At 41.5% G+C, this 21,930-nt stretch overlaps 1 protein-coding gene across 1 annotated transcript in view; it reads left to right on the top strand.

Moving 5' to 3' along the window:
* Window positions 1–287: 287 nt before the first annotated feature.
* The window catches only part of LOC124279123 (gamma-aminobutyric acid type B receptor subunit 1-like), a 31,037-nt gene continuing 9,394 nt past the window's right edge, over window positions 288–21,930 (top strand). The window contains exons 1-8 of the mRNA XM_046714912.1: window positions 288–706; window positions 7,032–7,169; window positions 9,560–9,730; window positions 11,719–11,817; window positions 12,329–12,394; window positions 18,390–18,738; window positions 19,480–19,641; window positions 20,420–20,503. Coding sequence (XP_046570868.1) covers window positions 500–706; window positions 7,032–7,169; window positions 9,560–9,730; window positions 11,719–11,817; window positions 12,329–12,394; window positions 18,390–18,738; window positions 19,480–19,641; window positions 20,420–20,503 — 1,276 coding nt within the window. The 5' untranslated portion in view covers window positions 288–499. The remainder of the gene's footprint in view (window positions 707–7,031; window positions 7,170–9,559; window positions 9,731–11,718; window positions 11,818–12,328; window positions 12,395–18,389; window positions 18,739–19,479; window positions 19,642–20,419; window positions 20,504–21,930) is intronic.

The following is a 21,930-nucleotide window of genomic DNA, read 5'->3' as shown; positions in this document are numbered from 1 at the left end:
TGAAACCCAGGCGGACATGCTCATGACACGTCAATCACGGGATTGTCTCATCCAGACTCGACAGTTTACAGACCGCCCTCACATAGGTGGACTACAGCCGTGTGTGGCTTTAAGAAACAAACAAATATATACACACAATCGGAGGAACACTGCCGCTGCTGACTACACGCGGGGATATGTATTGATTCCTCGATAGCCGGTAATGCAATTTCATTGTCATACTGACTATTTGCGTAGGTTTACACTGGAGGTAGGATTCGGTGGCGTATCAGTGGTGTGTCCATTTGGTTATAACAATACATCCCGGATAGGGTGTGCCGTTTGTTAACATTACACGTCAAAGCAATAACTCTAAACATATGTTTTGTTTGGGATTACACTTTCTCAGTTACAATAACTCTAAAGATTTTGTTCGTTGTCGTTAACAGTGAGAAGATCCATCTGTGCTGGACCATTCATCATTTAAAGTTTATGAACTATTTGAAACAACGTCTGCAGGATGAAGATCATATTTGTGATTGTTTCCATGGCAATACGTGCTGACTGCATGATCGACATCTACCTGTTCGGACTGTTCCCACTGGATGGTCAGTATAACGGCGGTCAGGCCCAGCTGCCGGCCGCCATGTTGGCGGTGGACGACGTCAACAGACGTCAGGACATTCTACCTGGCTACAGACTGCACATGAAGTGGAACAATACCAAGGTAGGAATTAGTTTTGAGATTTTATATCTGAAGAAGTCATAACAGATTGGGTTGTTCCCACTTGAGGGTCAGTACGCCGGTGGGCGAGGTATGTTGCCTTCAGCCTTGATGGCGGTGGACGACATCAACAGACGTCAGGACATTCTACCTGGCTACAGACTGCACATGAAGTGGAACAATTCCAAGGTAGGACACAAACGACATATCCCAGAAACAGGGGCGTTGGGCTTCCTTGTCACATAGTCTATATACCTTGTCAGAGTCCTTGTTAAGTGACAATTAAACTACAAATACATTCTGATTCTGGATTGTCTACTCCCTGGGTTCTCCAAACATATACAAAACGAACAAGAGACTTTATTTTTTATATTAAGTTGGTTTTACCGTTACAAGTATTACTGATATAGTACTTTATGACCTCGTCTATTTATCACGATTTCAAAGCGTGTCATACAACGTTTCGTTGTTCGATCCACGTTACAACAGCCAAAGCCCCAGCAAAGCTTTCCAAAGGTGGGAGAAAATTACAAAATTACAATCGAAATCTCGCCAATGGCCGCCTTGATGCTTGGGAGTCGCAGTCTGCAGTTGCCCGACATTTCAACGTTCATCAGAGCACCATATCTCGCCTTTAGGATCGTTTCCTGCAGACCAATTTTGTCCAAGAGTTACCACCCAAGCCCAGGAACGGTTAATCCAGGTTGCTCACTTGCGTCATCGTCTGTGGAGACTGCACAACGCATCCCATGCATGTTTACCGACGGAATGAACGTTTTGCCCCTAATTGCATTCGACAGGTTGACCGATTCGGTTGAGGCGAGTTGTTCCTGCATGACAACGCTACTTCACATAAAGCTTGCTTCACGGTCCGCTATCTGCCAATTCTAACGTCAATGTTTAGCCATGGCCTTCCAGATCACTAGATCTAACCCGGATAGAACACCTATGGGATGAACTCGATCGACGTGTACGTCAACGTCAAAACACACCTTGGACACTTCTACAACTGGCCATCGCATTGCAGGAAGAGTGGGGACGAATTCCGCAAGAGCGACGTCGTCGACTTATCCAGTCTATGCCGTGACAGTGCCGAGCAGTAATTGCTGCCAATGGTCGCCATACAAAGTACTGACTTTGACGCCATTTTGTGGACTCAAGTAAACAGAAACACAACAATAAAGGCTGCTGTTGTGTTGGCGAACTCTTTGTGTGTAGACGTGTAAATTTAATAAAATAATTGCTCTTAAACTAACGTAGTAAATTCCTATAAAAATGGCTTATGCGTTTCTTTTTATTAGAAGAGTGTACTTCTCCAACTATTCCACCGTTAGAACTGCTCTCAAGACAATTCTCTTTCGTCGGGCTTTCGGCTAAGCTCTACCCTAGCTGCGCCTTGAGCATGATCCCCTAGCATGGTATTATCATTATGATTATACTGCCTATTTGTTTGTCTCAATGTGTTGAGTCTTGAACGCTACAACTAGTGGAATATACACCATATTCTCCAAATGCCTTTGTCTGTATACGGTATAATAGTCCTTACATTTATGCTGGACCCGTAAATATATTGGTTTAGAATTTGTCTTCAGGAACACATGACGGTCGGGTGGTCAGGCTCGCTGACTTGTTTGACACAGGTCATCGTATCCCAGTTATGTGGATCGATGTTCAAACTGTTGATCACTGGATTGTCTGGTGCAGACTCTACTATCTACAGACCGCCACCATATAGCTGGAATATTGCTGAGTGCGGCGTTAAACAACATACAAACGAACAAACATTCATGCTGTGTGTAAGGTGAGGTGAGGTGAGGTGAGGTGAAATTGGGTTTTAACGTCGTACTTGAGAATATTTCGCTCATATGACGACGTGCATGCGTGTGTATGTGTATGTGCGGCTGCTTGTACTAGCCCAGACTGAAGCGGGTTTTATAGTGCTAGCCCTCTGAGATACCATGCCGCAGTGAAGCATGAATACCCCACTCAGACACAGTACACTGACTCCGAGCCGACCAGTCCTTGTTGTACCCATTAATGCCGAGCGCCAGGCAGGGACCAACAAGTACCATGTTTTAACGTCTTTTGGTATGACGCGGTCGGGGATCAAACCCTCGACCTTCCGCTCTCCGGCGGACGCTCTAACCGCTACACCACGGAGGCGGTCCCTGTGTGTAAGGCGGTTAGATACAGGTAAGTACTTGCCGAGATGCGTCGATATCCCATGGCTCTGAATGTTTTAAAGCTTAGCTGAATAATGATAGCTGTGGCTACAAAAATACTCATCATTAATATATAAGCCTTATACTGATACATTCAATATATACCAAGCTAACATTACACCTGAAGTGCCTTTGAGCAGTGAAAGATCTCATGTACATATTTTAAGGAACTTCATTATGTTCGCCTGTCGCTAACACATTTCCTTTCTAATGCCTCCATTGACACTGCATTTCGGTACAATAAAAATGACCAATACCTTTCTATAATAATGAAGAAAAAACCCCAAAACCGACAAAACCCTTTCCAAGGCCAAAAGAAATCTCGGCTAAGGAACGGAGTCTATGGTACGATTCCTTTTGTGTCATGAGCATGTGTTTGGACACGCCAGAGAAGGACAATTACTTCATTGTGGAGAAAGACTTGTGTCTGAAGCCTCCTAAAAGTAATTTGATGAGATGTCAACTGATGATAGATGTTAAATACATCAATAATGGTTGACAGCATCAATCAACTGAAAACAATCTGTTAATCCGATAACATTCTACCTTAAAGCGGCACTACCTGCTATTGTTAGTCAGATAAATATATCTGACTGTATGTTAACGTGTTTTCCTATGACGTTAGGACACGAGGATCAATACCCCAGTCTATACGAAACCCTCCAGACAACAAGGGACATTCAAAAAGGGAGGACGACAGAGTAGATGTGAGATATGGCATTTTGACACACAACTTGCGGACGTAATGAATACTTGGGCTGGTGCGTCAGTACCAGATTATCACAGACACGTGCTTTGTAGCATTGCAGTCTGAAATAAAATTAGTTTAGTTACTTTATTGAAAAATGTCTCTTCTCACCTTCTTCAGCGGGGATCGTTTCAGATTAACATAAGTTATTACTTTTGTTAAGGATATGGGGTTTCATGAAATCGAAGCTGTCCAGATAATGCAATTATATGTGTAAATTGTTTTAAGTCTTACATTCAGAGCTTCAAACAATGCTCGTTAAGCTGAGTGTGGTAGATTTCCCTTGTATGTGCATGAAATGGTGAAAACAATCACCTGTGTCATGCACATGTTTACTTATACATGGCACAATATGTTAGCCTTGTACTGCAGTCTGGGTAAACCGGGTGGGCCTACAAGCATACGACAAGCACTGCTTTCTCTTGGTTTTGGCTTTCACAAGCTCAGGGAAATGAATATTCAATGAAATATGGTTTTGTCATGGTTTTGCACTGCTCTGTGAGGAAGTATTCTCCTCTGCGCTAACAGACGGTGCTATTTGGATTCAGGTAAGGCTTCAAGGCATCTTCAGTAAATCTCACATGATCCATTTAATACCTTTTGGCTTGGGGCCACTTTTCTCTATAATTCGGAGGCGTATTAACTTCATTATTTACAGAATATACTTACATTAATGCCTACACAATGCTTTCCATTGTTCCTAGATGTGCGGGAGTTTAAAAATGCCATTCTGTTTCAGACAACTAAAACTCCTCGTAACGACAGTTACTGCACAATTTGCTCTTCTCAGAATATGGAAGAAGACAAGTTCCTTCTCCTGCCTATGATCATTGACAACAGATATATAAACCATCTGTATACCCTACACATCCGAACACCCATAAATGTAATGCTTGCCTGTCGTCAAATGGTCCAAATAGGCATGTTAAAATGTTTCAAAGTAGACTTTCATTTTGTGAGTTTATTGAGGTATTAACCTTCATAGAGTGAGAGCCAAAACTGAAGATCAGTTGTGAGATGAGTTATCCACAGGCAACGAATATAAATCAAAGAACACAAAACTTCAGTCCAGCAAAAAGACTCCAAATCCACCATAGCCGACCACACCCAAGCCAACCCTGACCATGCCATCCTTTGGGACAACATCCACATCCTGGAAACCAACCGAGCAGACTAAAAGATTAGGAAACTCCTTGAAGCCATAATAACCCAACGCTTCAATCCCACCATGAAACGGGATCAAGGTTATTTTATCTCTTCGGCCTATGACAACCTAATTAAAGATCCACCCATACCTCGTCCAACTGGCTTCTATGCCCCATTTTGTGTATCGTAATCACAACTAATCATGTGTACATCAGCCTACTCTCTCCAACTCACTATTACCATCTCAGTGTACATCAACATACTCTCTCCAACTCACATTACCATCTCAGTGTACATCAACCTACTCTCTCCAACTCACATTACCATCTCAGTGTACATCAACCTACTCTCTCCAACTCACATTACCATCTCAGTGTACATCAACCTACTCTCTTCAACTCACGATTACCATCTCAGTGTACATCAACCTACTCTCTCCAACTCACTATTACCATCTCAGTGTACATCAACATACTCTCTCCAACTCACATTACCATCTCAGTGTACATCAACCTACTCTCTCCAACTCATTACCCATCTCAGTGTACATCAACCTACTCTCTCCAACTCACATTACCATCTCAGTGTACATCAACCTACTCTCTCCACCTCACATTACCATCTCAGTGTACATCAACCTACTCTCTCCAACTCACTATTACCATCTCAGTGTACATCAACCTACTCTCTTCAACTCACATTACCATCTCAGTGTACATCAACCTACTCTCTCCAACTCACATTACCATCTCAGTGTACATCAACCTACTCTCTTCAACTCACATTACCATCTCAGTGTACATCAACCTACTCTCTCTCAACTCACATTTACCATCTCAGTGTACATCAACCTACTCTCTTCAACTCACTATTACCATCTCAGTGTACATCAACCCTCTCTTCAACTCACATTACCATCTCGGTGTACACTCAGTCTTCAACTCACTATTACCATCTCAGTGTACATCAACATACTCTCTCCAACTCACATTACCATCTCAGTGTACATCAACCTACTCTCTGCAAGTCACATTACCATCTCAGTGTACATCAACATACTCTCTCCAACTCACTATTACCATCTCAGTGTACATCAACCTACTCTCTTAAACTCACATTACCATCTCAGTGTACATCAACCTACTCTCTCCAACTCACATTACCATCTCAGTGTCCATCAACCTACTCTCTCCACCTCATATTACCATCTCAGTGTACATCAACCTACTCTCTTCAACTCACATTACCATCTCGGTGTACATCAACCTACTCACTCACATTACTCTCCATCTCGGTGTACATCAACCTACTCTCTCACTCATTGTACATCAACCCTACTCTCACATCCATCTCAGTGTACATCAACATACTCTCTCCAACTCACATTACCATCTCAGTGTACATCAACCTACTCTCTTCAACTCACATTACCATCTCAGTGTACATCAACCTACTCTCTTCAACTCACATTACCATCTCAGTGTACATCAACCTACTCTCTCCAACTCACATTACCATCTCAGTGTACATCAACCTACTCTCTTCAACTCACATTACCATCTCAGTGTACATCAACCTACTCTCTTCAACTCACATTACCATCTCAGTGTACTTCAACCTATTCTCTTCAACTCACATTACCATCTCAGTGTACATGAACTCATCTGTTGTATAAACCCATTCTGCATATTGTTTTAATCACTATCACTCTGTACATCAACCTACTCTGCTCAAATCACTAATTAGCAATCCAATGTATATCAACCATGTCAATTGTATATACACACTATGCAGCTATGTATATATTCTCCATGTTACAACTCTATGTATCACTTGCTTGATAACGTTAGTACCTACACCGAAACGTCGCACTCATTGCAATAAAGAAGTTGACTATCCATAGAACTTGGTTTTCCTTCAACGAATATAAAGGTTCCTAAACCTGAACAACTTGGAAGAGTTGGTGCTGGTGTAGAATAGACTGAAACTGTTGGTGGTTCCTGAAACGTTAAATAAACAGAAGCCATATGAATCTCTGGTCATGGAATATTGAACCGGAAGAAAACACTTACATCATGCGACAAATCAATGGTTTCCGTATGGCGCTGTACATACGTTAATAAAGCTTTGTATTCTGCTCAAGAATACACAAATTTAAATATGGGATATATTCATGGTGTTTCATTTGTAATATAATGGTCCACCGTTGCAGTGCGACAGAGGCGTGGGACTGAAGGCTCTGTCGGACAGCTTGTACACTACAGACATCAAGCTGATGGTCATTGGAGGAGCATGTTCTCAGGTGTCAGAGGCAACAGGCAGGGTGTCGCATCTGTGGAACCTCGTCCAGGTACAGCACACACGTCCCAGGTGAACTGTTTCAAAGATACAATGCACAGTAACAGTGTAACTATTCTATGTTGAAGGTCGGGTACACTAATGTTACAGGTTTACATACACAGAAACACTCCCTCTTTAAAGGCCGGGGTCCCCGATATCAGTTTCACATGCCTTACATGTACAAGGTCAAGTACATATGTATCATTTCTTCATTAAAGAGTACATGGTACTTGTATTTCGCGTTTCATAGTACGTCGATGACATTGGTAGCAGTATTCCATGTGTTTCGTTAAAGGCCGAGTACACCTTGGACCTGAATAAAGATCTCATTTCAATCGTGACCCAAACACTAAGTTTTATTACAAATGGCATTGTTGAACATTTCTAGATCACCCATGCATATAGTAAAAACTGTTGTGTATTTTTAACAGAGGAGACCATTGACCATTGATGCTAACATACGGGTCTCTGGCGATCTTGAACACGGCTAGAGTTTATACGTTTATATATCAACTTGTGTTAAGGAGTGTTTCTGTGACCAGACTGTCAGGAAACTAGAAATACATCCTCCCCCAAAAACAACAACAAACAAAACAACAACAACAACAACAACAAACAAACAAACAACCAAACAAACAAAAAAAAACAAAAACAAAAAAAAAAAAAACAAAAACCAAAAACCAAAAACCAAAACAAAACAAACAACCCCCAATAAAAACAAAACAAAACAAAACAAAACAAAACAAAACAAAACAAAATAAAACAAAACAAAACAAAACAAAATAAAACAAAACCAACAACCAAAATACAAAAAAAAACCTAACATAAACAACAATAACAACATGTTGTTCCACCCAGCAAAAAGACGACATGTGAGTTAAAATGTGTACCATTACCCCACGTGCAAGTATACAGGCGTGCACATGACGTCGCAGTTCAATAGACCCCAATGACGTCACATGGAATTTCCCTCCATTGTTCATTACCATCTGGCTTCAAGTCGTCTGTTGCTCTTGTCAGGATGATGTCTGGTAGATGTGATATGTCTGGCCAGAAACTGTTCCACAACATCTGACCTCCCACGAAGACTACTACCAGCCATCTGACCTCCCACGAACACTAATATCAGCCATCTTACCTCACACAAACACTAATATCAGCCATCTTACCTCACACGAACACTAATATCAGCCATCTTACCTCACACGAACACTAATATCAGCCATCTTACCTCACACAAACACTAATATCAGCCATCTTACCTCACACAAACACTAATATCAGCCATCTTACCTCACACAAACACTAATATCAGCCATCTTACCTCACACAAACACTAATATCAGCCATCTTACCTCACACAAACACTAATATCAGCCATCTTACCTCACACAAAACACTAATATCAGCCATCTTACCTCACACACAAACACTAATATCAGCCATCTTACCTCACACAAACACTAATATCAGCCATCTTACCTCACACAAACACTAATATCAGCCATCTTACCTCTTACCTCACACAAACACTAATATCAGCCATCTTACCTCACACAAACACTAATATCAGCCATCTTACCTCACACAAACACTAATATCAGCCATCTTACCTCACACAAACACTAATATCAGCCATCTTACCTCCTCACACAAACACTAATATCAATGCCATCTTACCTCACACAAACACTAATATCAGCCATCTTACCTCACACAAACACTAATATCAGCCATCTTACCTCACACAAACACTAATATCAGCCATCTTACCTCACACAAACACTAATATCAGCCATCTTACCTCACACGAACACTAATATCAGCCATCTTACCTCACACGAACATCCACACAATATCAGCCATCTTACCTCACACGAACACTAATATCAGCCATCTTACCTCACACAAACACTAATATCAGCCATCTTACCTCACACAAACACTAATATCAGCCATCTTACCTCACACAAACACTAATATCAGCCATCTTACCTCACACGAACACTAATATCAGCCATCTTACCTCACACGAACACTAATATCAGCCATCTTACCTCATACGAACACTAATATCAGCCATCTTACCTCACACAAACACTAATATCAGCCATCTTACCTCACACAAACACTAATATCAGCCATCTTACCTCACACAAACACTAATATCAGCCATCTTACCTCACACGAACACTAATATCAGCCATCTTACCTCCTCACACGAACACTAATATCAGCCATCTTACTAATAATATCAGCCATCTTACCTCACAATATCAAACACTAATATCAGCCATCTTACCTCACACAAACACTAATATCAGCAATCTTACCTCACACAAACACTAATATCAGCCATCTGACTTCCTATGAACACTAATATCAGCGATCTGTTTTCAGATCTCCTATGGGTCGGTGTCTCCATCACTGTCAAACAAGAAAGAGTTTCCAAAGTTCTTCAGACTTATCTCTCCTGAATCCAACACCAACAAGGTCCGTGTGAAACTATTCCGACATTTTGGATGGAAAAGGATAGCAATCATCTCTGAGAACATGGATCTGTTTTCTTCAGTAGGTATTTCATCGTAAATCTAAAATGTGTGTTTCATATAATCCTGCTGATTTTACAATTTAGTTAGGTACGAATCTATTTTGCAATAACCTGTGTGTTTGAATTTGGATCTGATTTACATTTGCAGAGAATCTTCACAGGAAGATTGTGAAATCAGTACGTGACAACATAATTGTGACATAAATGAATAATTAATAAATTACATTGACACTGAGATTCACGTTCACAAGAGGCACACAAAATAGACACACAAATGCCAGCAGAATTAGGCACCAAGCTCTCTATTAGATGTCAAATGTTCTGCTCATTGCCCCTATCATACGATGCAGTTCATAACGTAAAACGCTTTGGATGGCTCTCCCGCTGCTCGTATATCGCGTGGTTAACGCGAACCATCGATATAATGCAGGAAACGTCCTGGGCCCCGTTCCTCAACGCGATCGTAGCGCTAAGGTGATCGTAACTCCCATACTTTAACATAGACTTACGACTGTCGTAGCGCTACGATCGCTTTAAGGAACGGGGCCCAGAACGATTAAGTTATCTTGTGTTTGTGATCAACAACCAAGGGGAACTATAAAGTATTATTCCAGTGCAAAATGGTTTCTACAGCACTCACAATTTTACGAAAGCTTCTTTCACCATATGTACCTTAGAACACTCTCCACTGCATAGATCAATGTGAGTGAGTAATATCACGGCGGAACACTCTCCACTGCATAGATCAATGTGAGTGAGTAACATCACGGCGGAACACTCTCCACTGCATAGATCAATGTGAGTGAGTAACATCAAGGCGGAACACTCTCCACTGCATAGATCAATGTGAGTGAGTAATATCAATGGCGGAACACTCTCCACTGCATAGATCAATGTGAGTAATATCACGGCGGAACACTCTCCACTGCAGATCAATGTGAAGAGTGAGAGCAACATCACGGCGGAACACTCTCCACTGCATAGATCAATGTGAGTGAGTAACATCACGGCGGAACACTCTCCACTGCATAGATCAATGTGAGAGTAACATCAAGGCGGAACACTCTCCACTGCATAGATCAATGTGAGTGAGTAACATCACGGCGGAACACTCTCCACTGCATAGATCAATGTGAGTGAGTAACATCACGGCGGAACACTCTCCACTGCATAGATCAATGTGAGTGAGTAACATCACGGCGGAACACTCTCCACTGCATAGATCAATGTGAGTGAGTAATATCACGGCGGAACACTCTCCACTGCATAGATCAATGTGAGTGAGTAACATCACGGCGGAACACTCTCCACTGCATAGATCAATGTGAGTGAGTAATATCACGGCGGAACGGCGTGAGAACACTCACGGCCACTGCATAGATCAATGTGAGTGAGTAACATCACGGCGGAACACTCTCCACTGCATAGATCAATGTGAGTGAGTAACATCACGGCGGAACACTCTCCACTGCATAGATCAATGTGAGTGAGTAATATCACGGCGGAACACTCTCCACTGCATAGATCAATGTGAGTGAGAAACATCACGGCGGAACACTCTCCACTGCATAGATCAATGTGAGAGTGAACATCACGGCGGAACACTCTCCACTGCATAGATCAATGTGAGTGAGTAACATCACGGCGGAACACTCTCCACTGCATAGATCAATGTGAGTGAGTAATATCACGGCGGTGAACACCAGAAGTGGGCATCACAAGTTGTACCCATGTTTGTAATCGAACTCGGGCCTTCAGTATGACGAGCGAACGCTTTAACCACTAGGCTACCCCACCGCAATCATAGATCAATACTTCCATGTATACCTCAATGTGCTGTTGTTACACTCAAGAAGTTTTGCCATTGACATATTTTGAACTATTCATCTTGAAAATGTTCTACTCTCACTATAAAGTGGAGATTTTTGCAGTACTGTAAATGCTGTCTCTTAGTGGAGAAACCACTGCCTTTGTTAACAACATGGTAAATATCATTGGAATGTTTCAGGCAACTGAAGATCTTATAAAACAGCTTCATGCTGCGAACATCACGGTACAATCACGCCAGTTTTTCAACGATCCAACAATTGAAGTTAAAGACCTCAAGGTAACTATGGCAATGCGATCAATAACTCGCTTCTGTCCCTGTTGTACTAGAAGATACTTGTTTATAAAGATATAAATGTTTCTCTTTTGACAGTGTAAAACACTTAAATGAATCCATTCATGATATACAGTTATGCACATGTGTTTCAACGCTGCCTTAATGGTTGTCACAACAACATTCTCCGTTCATGGAACCAGTATCGAGAATCCATTCTCAGACACAGGTAAAGCTCAGCCCTTTACCCCACTGGGTTATGTCTGCATTTTATATTGATAAATACCATTGGCCCTTTCGTCATCATAACTGAATTTTGGAGGCACCACCATCGCTCCTATGTCTGATTTCACTTGACGTTTATATGTCGAGTCGTGACATTGGAAGTGGATTCCGTCTTTGGTAGCGACCCGAACAAGGGTACTGAAGCTGAGACACGTATGATAATCAAAGATGGATGAAGTGTAAAGATAACGTACATCGTATCATCAGCCGTAGTGGCTACAATCTGTTTCAGAATCAGGATGCACGAATCATTGTCGGCAACTTCTACCCCCAGCGAGGACGGGAAGTCATTTGTCAGGTACTTGTATATTTAGGTGTCTGAAGGAAACAGACGATGTATAATTGATGCATGGCTTAGTTCAACACGATCCCATCTTTGGGGGATAGAGAAGTAGCGGCCATCGGCAGATGGGGCATCTACTTGAGATCGAGAAGTAGTGATTATCAGCAGATGGGGCATCTACTTGAGATCGAGAAGTAGTGATCATTATCAGATGGGCATCTATAGGAGATCGAGAAGTGGTGCTTATCAGCAGTTGGGGCGGGCATCTATAGGAGATCGAGAAGTAGTGATCATCATCAGATGAGCATATATAGGAGATCGAGAAGTGGTGCTTATCAGCAGATGGGCATCTATAGGAGATCGAGAAGTGGTAATTATCAGCAGTTGGGGCGGGCATCTATAGGAGATCGAGAAGTAGTGATTATTATCAGATGGGCATCTATAGGAGATCGAGAAGTGGTGATTATCAGCAGTTGGGGCGAGCATCTATAGGAGATCGAGAAGTAGTGATCATTATCAGATGGGCATCTATAGGAGATCGAGAAGTGGTGATTATCAGCAGTTGGGGCGAGCATCTATAGGAGATCGAGAAGTAGTGATCATTATCAGATGGGGCATCTATAGGAGATCGAGAAGTGGTGATTGTCATCAGATGGGGCATCTATAGGAGATCGAGAAGTGGTGATTATCAGCAGTTGGGGCGGGCATCTATAGGAGATCGAGAAGTAGTGATTATTATCAGATGGGCATCTATAGGAGATCGAGAAGTAGTGATTATGATCAGATGGGCATCTATAGGAGATCGATAAGTGGTGATTATCAGCAGTATCAGATGAGCGAGGACATCTATAGGAGATCGAGAAGTAGTGATCATTATCAGATGGGCATCTATAGGAGATCGAGAAGTAGTGATTATCAGCAGTTGGGGCGGGCATCTATAGGAGATCGAGAAGTAGTGATCATTATCAGATGGGCATCTATAGGAGATCGAGAAGTGGTGAAACAGCAGATGGGACATCTATAGGAGATCGAGAAGTGGTGATCATTATCAGATGGGCATCTATAGGAGATCGAGAAGTGGTGATCATTATCAGATGGGCATCTATAGGAGATCGAGAAGTGGTGATTATTAGCAGATGGGACATCTATAGGAGATCGAGAAGTGGTGATCATTATCAGATGGGCATCTATAGGAGATCGAGAAGTGGTGATTATTATCAGATGGGCATCTATAGGAGATCGAGAAGTGGTGATTATTATCAGACGGGCATCTATAGTAGATCGAGAAGTAGTGATTATCAGCTGTTGGGGCGAGCATGTATAGGAGATCGAGAAGTAGTGATCATTATCAGATGGACATCTATAGGAGATCGAGAAGTGGTGATTATGAGCAGTTGGGGCGGACATCTATAGGAGATCGAGAAGTAGTGATCATCATCAGATGGGCATCTATAGGAGATCGAGAAGTGGTGATTTTCAGCAGATGGGGCGGGCGTCTATAGGAGATCGAGAAGTAGTGATCATTATCAGATGGGCATCTATAGGAGATCGAGAAGTGGTGATTATCAGCAGATGGGGCGGGCATCTATAGGAGATCGAGAAGTAGTGATGGGCATCTATAGGAGATCGAGAAGTGATGATTATCAGCAGATGGGGCGGGCATCTATAGGAGATCGAGAAGTAGTGATCATCATCAGATGGGCATCTATAGGAGATCGAGAAGTAGTGATCATCATCAGGGCCCGGTTGTTCAAAACTCGTTTATCTTTTAACCAGCCGTTAAGTTCATTTAACTGACCGTTACCTAATAACAGAGGGTTATCTTGTTGTTCAAAACTCTGTTAACTTGTAACAGGCTGTTAACGTGACGTTAAGTTAACACACCTAAGGACCGCCGCTAACTTTTTAACAGTGTGGTTAACTCGCAAATGGCGTTCATGGCTAACACTGCTTTCATGAGGCCAGTTCAGCAAAGAAAGGATGGGGTGTATCGTGGACTGGATTTCGATACTGGAAATTATTCTGACGAAGAGTTACATACGAAACTGTAACTATGCACTTCATAGGAACTAAAATACATGTTGTACAAAAACATGATGCCTACGTTTCATCTTTTAACACTTGTGTAAAGGTTTATATATGCTTTACTACACTAAATGTGTGAATTTCTTCTGTAAATATTATTCAAACAAACAGTTTCAAAGAATCAAACACGTACACCCTATACCCACGTATGACATGATATTGAACAAGACTAAATGTAGATAATTAAATTAGTTTCATGAAAATATATCCGAATGATAACATTATAATACTGAAAGTGTAATCGGTAGGATATGGTGATTGTGTATACTCTTATTCTACCGACCTTCACCTCAGAGAAATTGCCAAATATGTACAACAATGTTGACGTATGACATCACTACCGTTGATATTTCTTTAAAAAATGGCGGCTGACATGGGTTTTGCGAGGACCCTTCCCTTGATTCAGGCATCGTTTGTACATAAATATGAGATGTAAGTAATCAGAATGATTCTGACTATCTGTGTATTGTTACATGTTTTTATCGTTTTCATTTTAAGAAAGAGAAGAAGCGGCCAGAAATGCCGATTATTACCCTTGTCGTGCTGCGTGATTTTGCGTCAGTCATGGCGTCACGCTGCACAGAAACTTAATTGACAGTTTCGTATAAACATATCACATTCCTGTATTGTATCTATTTTTAATTTCCTATTTCTTGCTACTATGCTCTTTCCATGCAAATGGGTGTCTGAAAATTTGAGAAAATGCTAAACAGTATAAAGTCTGAAATTTTCTTTGTTTACATTTCAAACAGGTGTTGTCTTTCGAGCACAGCATTTGTTTCCACCGCCAATATCTTTCGTTTCAGTTTATCTAGACACTTGGTATTGGTGACAAAGACCAGTTGTAATTAGATTCTAAAATGTATGAGGAATTCAGTAGGGCTGGAACGAGAAGGAAAAAATGGAATCGAGTACCCGCATGTACTTACCCGAATCGGAATCGAGTACCCGGAAATGTAAGAAATACATTCGGGTCAACCTCTGAATATTCAATCACGATTTGACAGAGACTATTATAGAAAACTTGAAAAAGTGGTAATAAGACATTAAAACTGACCTCAAGCTATTGAATTTACGTCTGTTTAACCAATATAGAGAGTAACACCATTACTTACATTCCTCGTTATAACAACGAACGTTTTGTTCCTGCTGCTACTGTAACTTAACTACTCACTGCTCATGCACAGATAAATTACAGTCATTAAAACTATGCTCCATTAATCGGACAATACCAATGATGTAAAAACCCGTGAATTTCCGGGTTAGAATATTGATCTTCAGTAACCCATGCTTGTCGTAAGAGGCGACTAACGGGATCGGGTGGTCAAACTCGCTGACTTGGTTGACACATGTCATCGTATCCCAATAGCACACATCGATGCTCATGTTGTTGATCACTGGATTGTCTCGTCCAGACTCGATTATTTACAGACCGCCGCCATATAACTGGAATATTGCTGAGTGTGGCGTAAAACTAAACTCATTCACTCACTCATTGATGTAAATGTGTGTTACGTCAAAATCGAAAAAGACAAGCTATTGTCTGCCCTTGTCATTACAGAGCTCTCTCCCGTTCCAGGTACCCGATTCCTAGAAATAGGACTCGATTCCAGCTGTACCCGACCCGGATTCGAGTACCGTAGTACCCGTCCCAGCCTTAGAATTCAGTGATGCATTTGTCGCTGCTGAATATGAAATATATGTGATGTAATTGGCGTCTCAATACCGGCCTTCGCGAAACGTTGTGAGTTGTGAGTGATATGCAGGCCTACTTCGTAGTCACTTTGATTAAATGTTATATTTCAATATCGAAACCTTTTTGTAACAGCGAACACAACATTATCTCTTGTCATTTTACACGATAATGTTTGGAATTTTAAACTTATTTTATAACAATATCTGAATGCTAATGTTATACACTGATGTATTTTATATAAGGAATACTATGGTACAACAGTATTTCTCTGTCGAATCGTTGCAGCGTTCTATAATACACTTATGAAATATAATACATGGTTTCCGTCCTTGACGACATTGAACAGAACTATCTATGCATTTTCTTAGTCACTTGTGAATTGAACTAAATGGAGGTTCATCTGATCAATGAGCATCGAGGAAATTATGTTCATCTATTACAGCGTTCTATAATACACTTATGAAATATGATACATGTTTTCCCACCTTGAAGTCAATTAAAAAGAATTATGCATTTCTGCAGTCACTTGTGAATTGAAATAAATGAAGGTTCATCTGATTAATGAGTATCGAGGAAATTATGTTCATCTATAAATTAGACGCAGCTTCATGTTTTTCAAGACATCTGTCCGGAATATGCGTCTGTGAATGGCGTTCAGATAATGACGATATTGCACAGTTTTATTCATGAGATTCCTGTCAACAGTAAGGGCGAATAATAAATCGATTTTATTCAGCAGTGTTGGCCCTGGGGCCTATAGTACAATTACAGTTTGATTACTTGCACGTGGTGCTAGTAACATATTAAGTTTCTATTGGCATTGAATGCATATTTCAGATAAAAAGCTAATGGTATTATTGTCACAACATCTATATTGTTTGATGTTAAAAGATTTGGCAATGTGTGTTCATACATTACAGTTTTTGACAGACTTGGCAAATAATTAATAAATGATATTGATAGCATCTTAATGACTTTGCCATACAGTCATGACAATTGAAGGAGTGAAAAGTGAGTGATAGGTCTTGTGGGAATTCAAAGATTCATTAAGACTGTAGCCGTCTAAGCGTAACTCCTGTGTGTAATACTTGTAAATATTCTATCCACTGTAAACATGCTTCTACTATTAATATTACATGTATTTTCATGGATTCATCATATTTTATCTATAGCTGTGCTATAGTTTCTCATTAAAATGTCTTTTCTGTTGTCGGAATTGAAGTAAGTCCCACACAGAGCTGGGATCATATGTCTTTGAAATATATATGCAAACGTCTGGAACCTTGTGTTCCAATACAAGCGTTCGTAGAGCTACGACATTCGCGTGCCTATGATAAACTATAGAGTTGGTCTCAACCATTGACTGGATTACATTCTCATCGTCAGCAGAGAAATTTCGACTTCTCTTTTTCCTTGAGGTGCAGGCGACATTTCGCGATTCCATTTTTGGTAATCCGGAAGTAAACAGAAAACGGAATTGTGGGATATATGAAAGCTAACCAGTGACGTTAACCACACTATTAAACTTTGACGGCGACGTTAGCTAACGGCATGACTAACCATGTTTTAAACAACGCATATTTAACGTTCGGTTACCTAACGGCCGGTTAAGGATTTAACCGACCGTTAGGAGTTAACCGGCGGTTAAGATAACCGAGTATTGAACAACCGGGCCCAGATGGGCATCTATAGGAGATCGAGAAGTAGTGATCATTATCAGATGGGGCATCTATAGGAGATCGAGAAGTAGTGATCATTATCAGATGGGCATCTATAGGAGATCCAGAAGTGGTGATTATCAGCAGATGGGGCGAGCATCTATAGGAGATCGAGAAGTAGTGATCATTATCAGCTGGGCATATATAGGAGATCGAGAAGTGGTGATTATCAGCAGATGGGGCGGGCATCTATAGGAGATCGAGAAGTAGTGATCATCATCAGATGGGCATCTATAGGAGATCTGGAAGTAGTGGTCATCATCAGATGGGCATCTATAGGAGATCGAGAAGTAGTGGTAATCATCAGATGGGCATCTATAGGAGATCGAGAAGTAGTGGTCATCCATACACCTGAGATCATTAAGATAATTAAATTAAATAATCAAAATTATGCGTGACTAACTGGAAAATGATCTTGTCGTTTGTGTTCATATTTCATCTGTATTGATGATTAGCAAAATTAGATGATAGAAACAGTTTCAGAAATTCATTTATTCTTGTTTATTTCTAGGCGTTTCGAGTCGGGCTGTACGGAAGGAAGGTGGTGTGGCTACTCCCAGGCTGGTTTCAACCCGACTGGTACACGATATATGACGACACTGCCAACTGTACCGCCCAGGACATCCTACAGGTTATAGACAACGCCTTCAGTCTGGACAACATCTACTACAATCCGAACGATGACGTGGCAATCTCTAACATGACGTCAGCGCAGTTCCGGTCAAGATTCACGGATCTATTGAACCGGACAAAAAACAACACATTCTTATCCGGGTACGAGCGTGCACCCGCTGCCTATGATGTTATTTGGGCTGCAGCCATTGCGTTGAATCAAACAAACAACTATCTCAAACAAACCAGTAAGGCACGTTTTGATGTTTTCAGATTACTGTGATAGGTTTTATTAACAGACTGTCTGATTACAAATCATTTGAAATCGCTTGTTCACTATTTACTAGGTGTCTCTTACAACATGTGCATGGTCTGTACAACGACCGTAACTTTCAACTCATGGTCATTTCTCGTATCGGACAATGCACGAATTCTTCCGAATAAATATACTTTGTTTTTCGTTTGATGTGAAAATTCCACGTTCAATAATCTAATATACATTTTTACCTTTTGGACACATCTTTAGTGACTGGTCGATAAATCAGCTGTTATAAATATATGCGATTATATAGCTAGAGAATATAGTGTAATGTTCACCAATACTGTAACAGTGAATGTAAAGTCACTCGACAACGACGTGCGCGATTACATGGCCGTTACTAGACTGGTTTCACCAACCGGTGACGAGTAGTACAACTTATGCACTTGTATCGACACTGCTCCGTCAAGGCTGATACAGTGGTGGTTCCTTGCTAGAGTCTGCTGATCAAGGGTTCAAATCCAGATTGATTATGACGCTTGGTTTGTCAGCGCCATCAGCTTATTACGAGGTTAATACGGTAATGACCGGCAAGTGTTTGGGCTCCCCTCCTCCATGAAGCTGCCACGCGCTGATAGAAGAGATCAAGGCGACATCTTACACTACCTGTATTTTAGAAAACAGCATATCATGTACATAGTGCATCTTAGTATGTTACTCCATTCGTCAGATGACTCCCTAAGAATCGAAAACTTTACGTACCTGGACAACAGACTGGGACAGCTGATATATGACCACGTCTCCAAACTCAAGTTCACTGGTCTGCCTGGCGACGTCCAGTTTGATGACCGCGGCGACCCGAAGAGTTTAGTCAGCATACGTGTGTTTCGAGGTTAGTAGATCCTTCGTGGTGTTTGGGGGAATGGAAATGACTTGCAATGTGGAACTGAAATGCTTATATGTCGTTATGGAATAGTTTGAAGCTTGTTAAATGTTGTTGTTGTAGTTGACTGCCAGGCTCAGTGACATAGCAGCTGTACGAGGGCGGCGTCTGTGTAATCGGCGTCTAATATTTAATCAGTTGTCTTTGGTAAGGTCTTAAGGTATAATACGTTTTGATGATAACCGACAACAAAATTGTACGAATAGAGTGACTTCATATCACAAACGTAATTTCAAAACAGGGCAAACAAATTACAAAACAGGTTACAGATAAACGTAGCGTAGTTACGTTTGAACAGTTGGTCAGGTGTCCGGTGTCAGGTGTCAGTGTATCACTGTCGGTGTCGGAAACGCCATTACAGTCATCCAGTCAGACATAAGCATCACTATCTGCTGTAGCCTTCATCAGCAAAAACAACTGCACCAATCTTCCAACCAGTCTTTTCACTGACTGAATAGGGCGCGGGATTTGGCTTCGAGGCAATTGGTTCCTTTCCTAATGATGCGAAGCCCTATGCTGAGCAAGGATTGGAGCTGCAGGTTGTCTTTCTAATTTTCGAATTCGGGGTTCCTTGCCGGCCATGGGAATGTTGTAATGGCTTCCAAGCTAAGATAAGCACAATGATCAATTTGAATCCATTTTATTAATTATTATTTTTTCCAGATGTATACTAGTTTATAAGGATGGCAGAAGGAAATCTGTAACCTTAAATCGTACATTCTTACAGACCCGAATATCGTCCAAGTGGGCGAGACAGACACATTCGACCGCGACATACAGTGGCTGTTGCCAGATTTCAGTGTGTTCAGAGGTAGGTAAACTGTATACATAAATGCGAAAGTCAGATGTATCGTGTCTATATACCTCACAATTCCAGAATTGAATGAACATTCTGAATTATTTTCTAAACTATGGAAACCTTGGTCTATATGTTCCGACGAGATGCTACAAACGATCGTTTGACATTCTGCTGTATGCGCCTCAGTCTCCTGTGACTTATAAATGGCAAATGATGTTCGCAATATTGTTGAGGATACAGCAAAACATGTATTGTATTGCATCTCTAAAATGTTAACTTGTTCCGATAAGATCTTAGCTTGTCCTGTCATCGCCTGAGTTTCGAGTTGCTGTGATGTTGCTACAAGATTGAACCGGCAGGTATCCGGTGTGCAGGTTAGGGGGTAATATTCAGACTGACATATCTTTTGTTCTGCTCAGTTTCAGTTTAAATGTCCATTGCCAATCAATGACCTATCAACTAATGAGTTACATAAATCTGCCGTTGATATTTACCAACGAAACTGCAATTAGGAACGTTTCAGAGCGAAACTTTCGGGCCAGAGTGAAGGAGAGTGTCATCACACATATTTATGGGTGTGGTGTTTGTAGATGGGCGTGTCCCCGTGGACAGAGTGAAGCTGAAGCAGAGGGTCATTATGTGACGTCATTATAGCAGTGTGATGACCCTCTCAACCAGAAAATTTATTCTTGTCTCAGCAATTATCCATGCAGATATATATCAGCAGTCTGTAAACAGCCGAGTCTGGACCATACGATTCAGAGATTGATCTGTATGGGTGTAATATTTATAGATGGGCGTGTCCCCGTGGACAGAGTGAGGGTGGTGGAGAGGGTCATCACACTGCTATAATGACGTCACATATATATCTGTATGGGTGTGGTATTTGTAGATGGGCGTGTCCCCGTGGACAGAGTGAGGGTGAAGGAGAGGGTCATCACACTGCTATATTGACGTCACATTAATCTGTATGGGTGTGGTATTTGTAGATGGGCGTGTCCCCGTGGAGAGAGTGTGGGTGGGGGAGAGGGTCATCAAACTGCTATAATGACGCCACATATATCTGTATTGGCGTGGTGTTTGTAGATGGGCGTGTCCCTGTGGACAGAGTGAGGGTGGAGGAGAGGTTCACCACACTGCTATAATGACGTCTCATATATCTGTATGGGTGTAGTATTTGTAGATGGGCGTGTCCCTGTGGACAGCGTGAGGGTGGAGGAGAGGTTCCCCACACTGCTATAATGACGCCACATATATCTGTATGGGTGTAGTATTTGTAGATGGGCGTGTCCCTGTGGACAGCGTGAGGGTGGAGGAGAGGTTCCCCACACTGCTATAATGACGCCACATATATCTGTATGGGTGTAGTATTTGTAGATGGGCGTGTCCCTGTGGACAGCGTGAGGGTGGAGGAGAGGTTCCCCACACTGCTATAATGA

Source organism: Haliotis rubra, unplaced genomic scaffold (genome assembly GCF_003918875.1).
Source record: "Haliotis rubra isolate DU_JTF1 unplaced genomic scaffold, ASM391887v1 Scf247, whole genome shotgun sequence".
NCBI lineage: Eukaryota > Metazoa > Mollusca > Gastropoda > Lepetellida > Haliotidae > Haliotis > Haliotis rubra.
The sequence above is the reverse complement of the archived record's forward strand: the minus strand, read 5'-3'. Positions and strand labels throughout refer to the sequence as shown.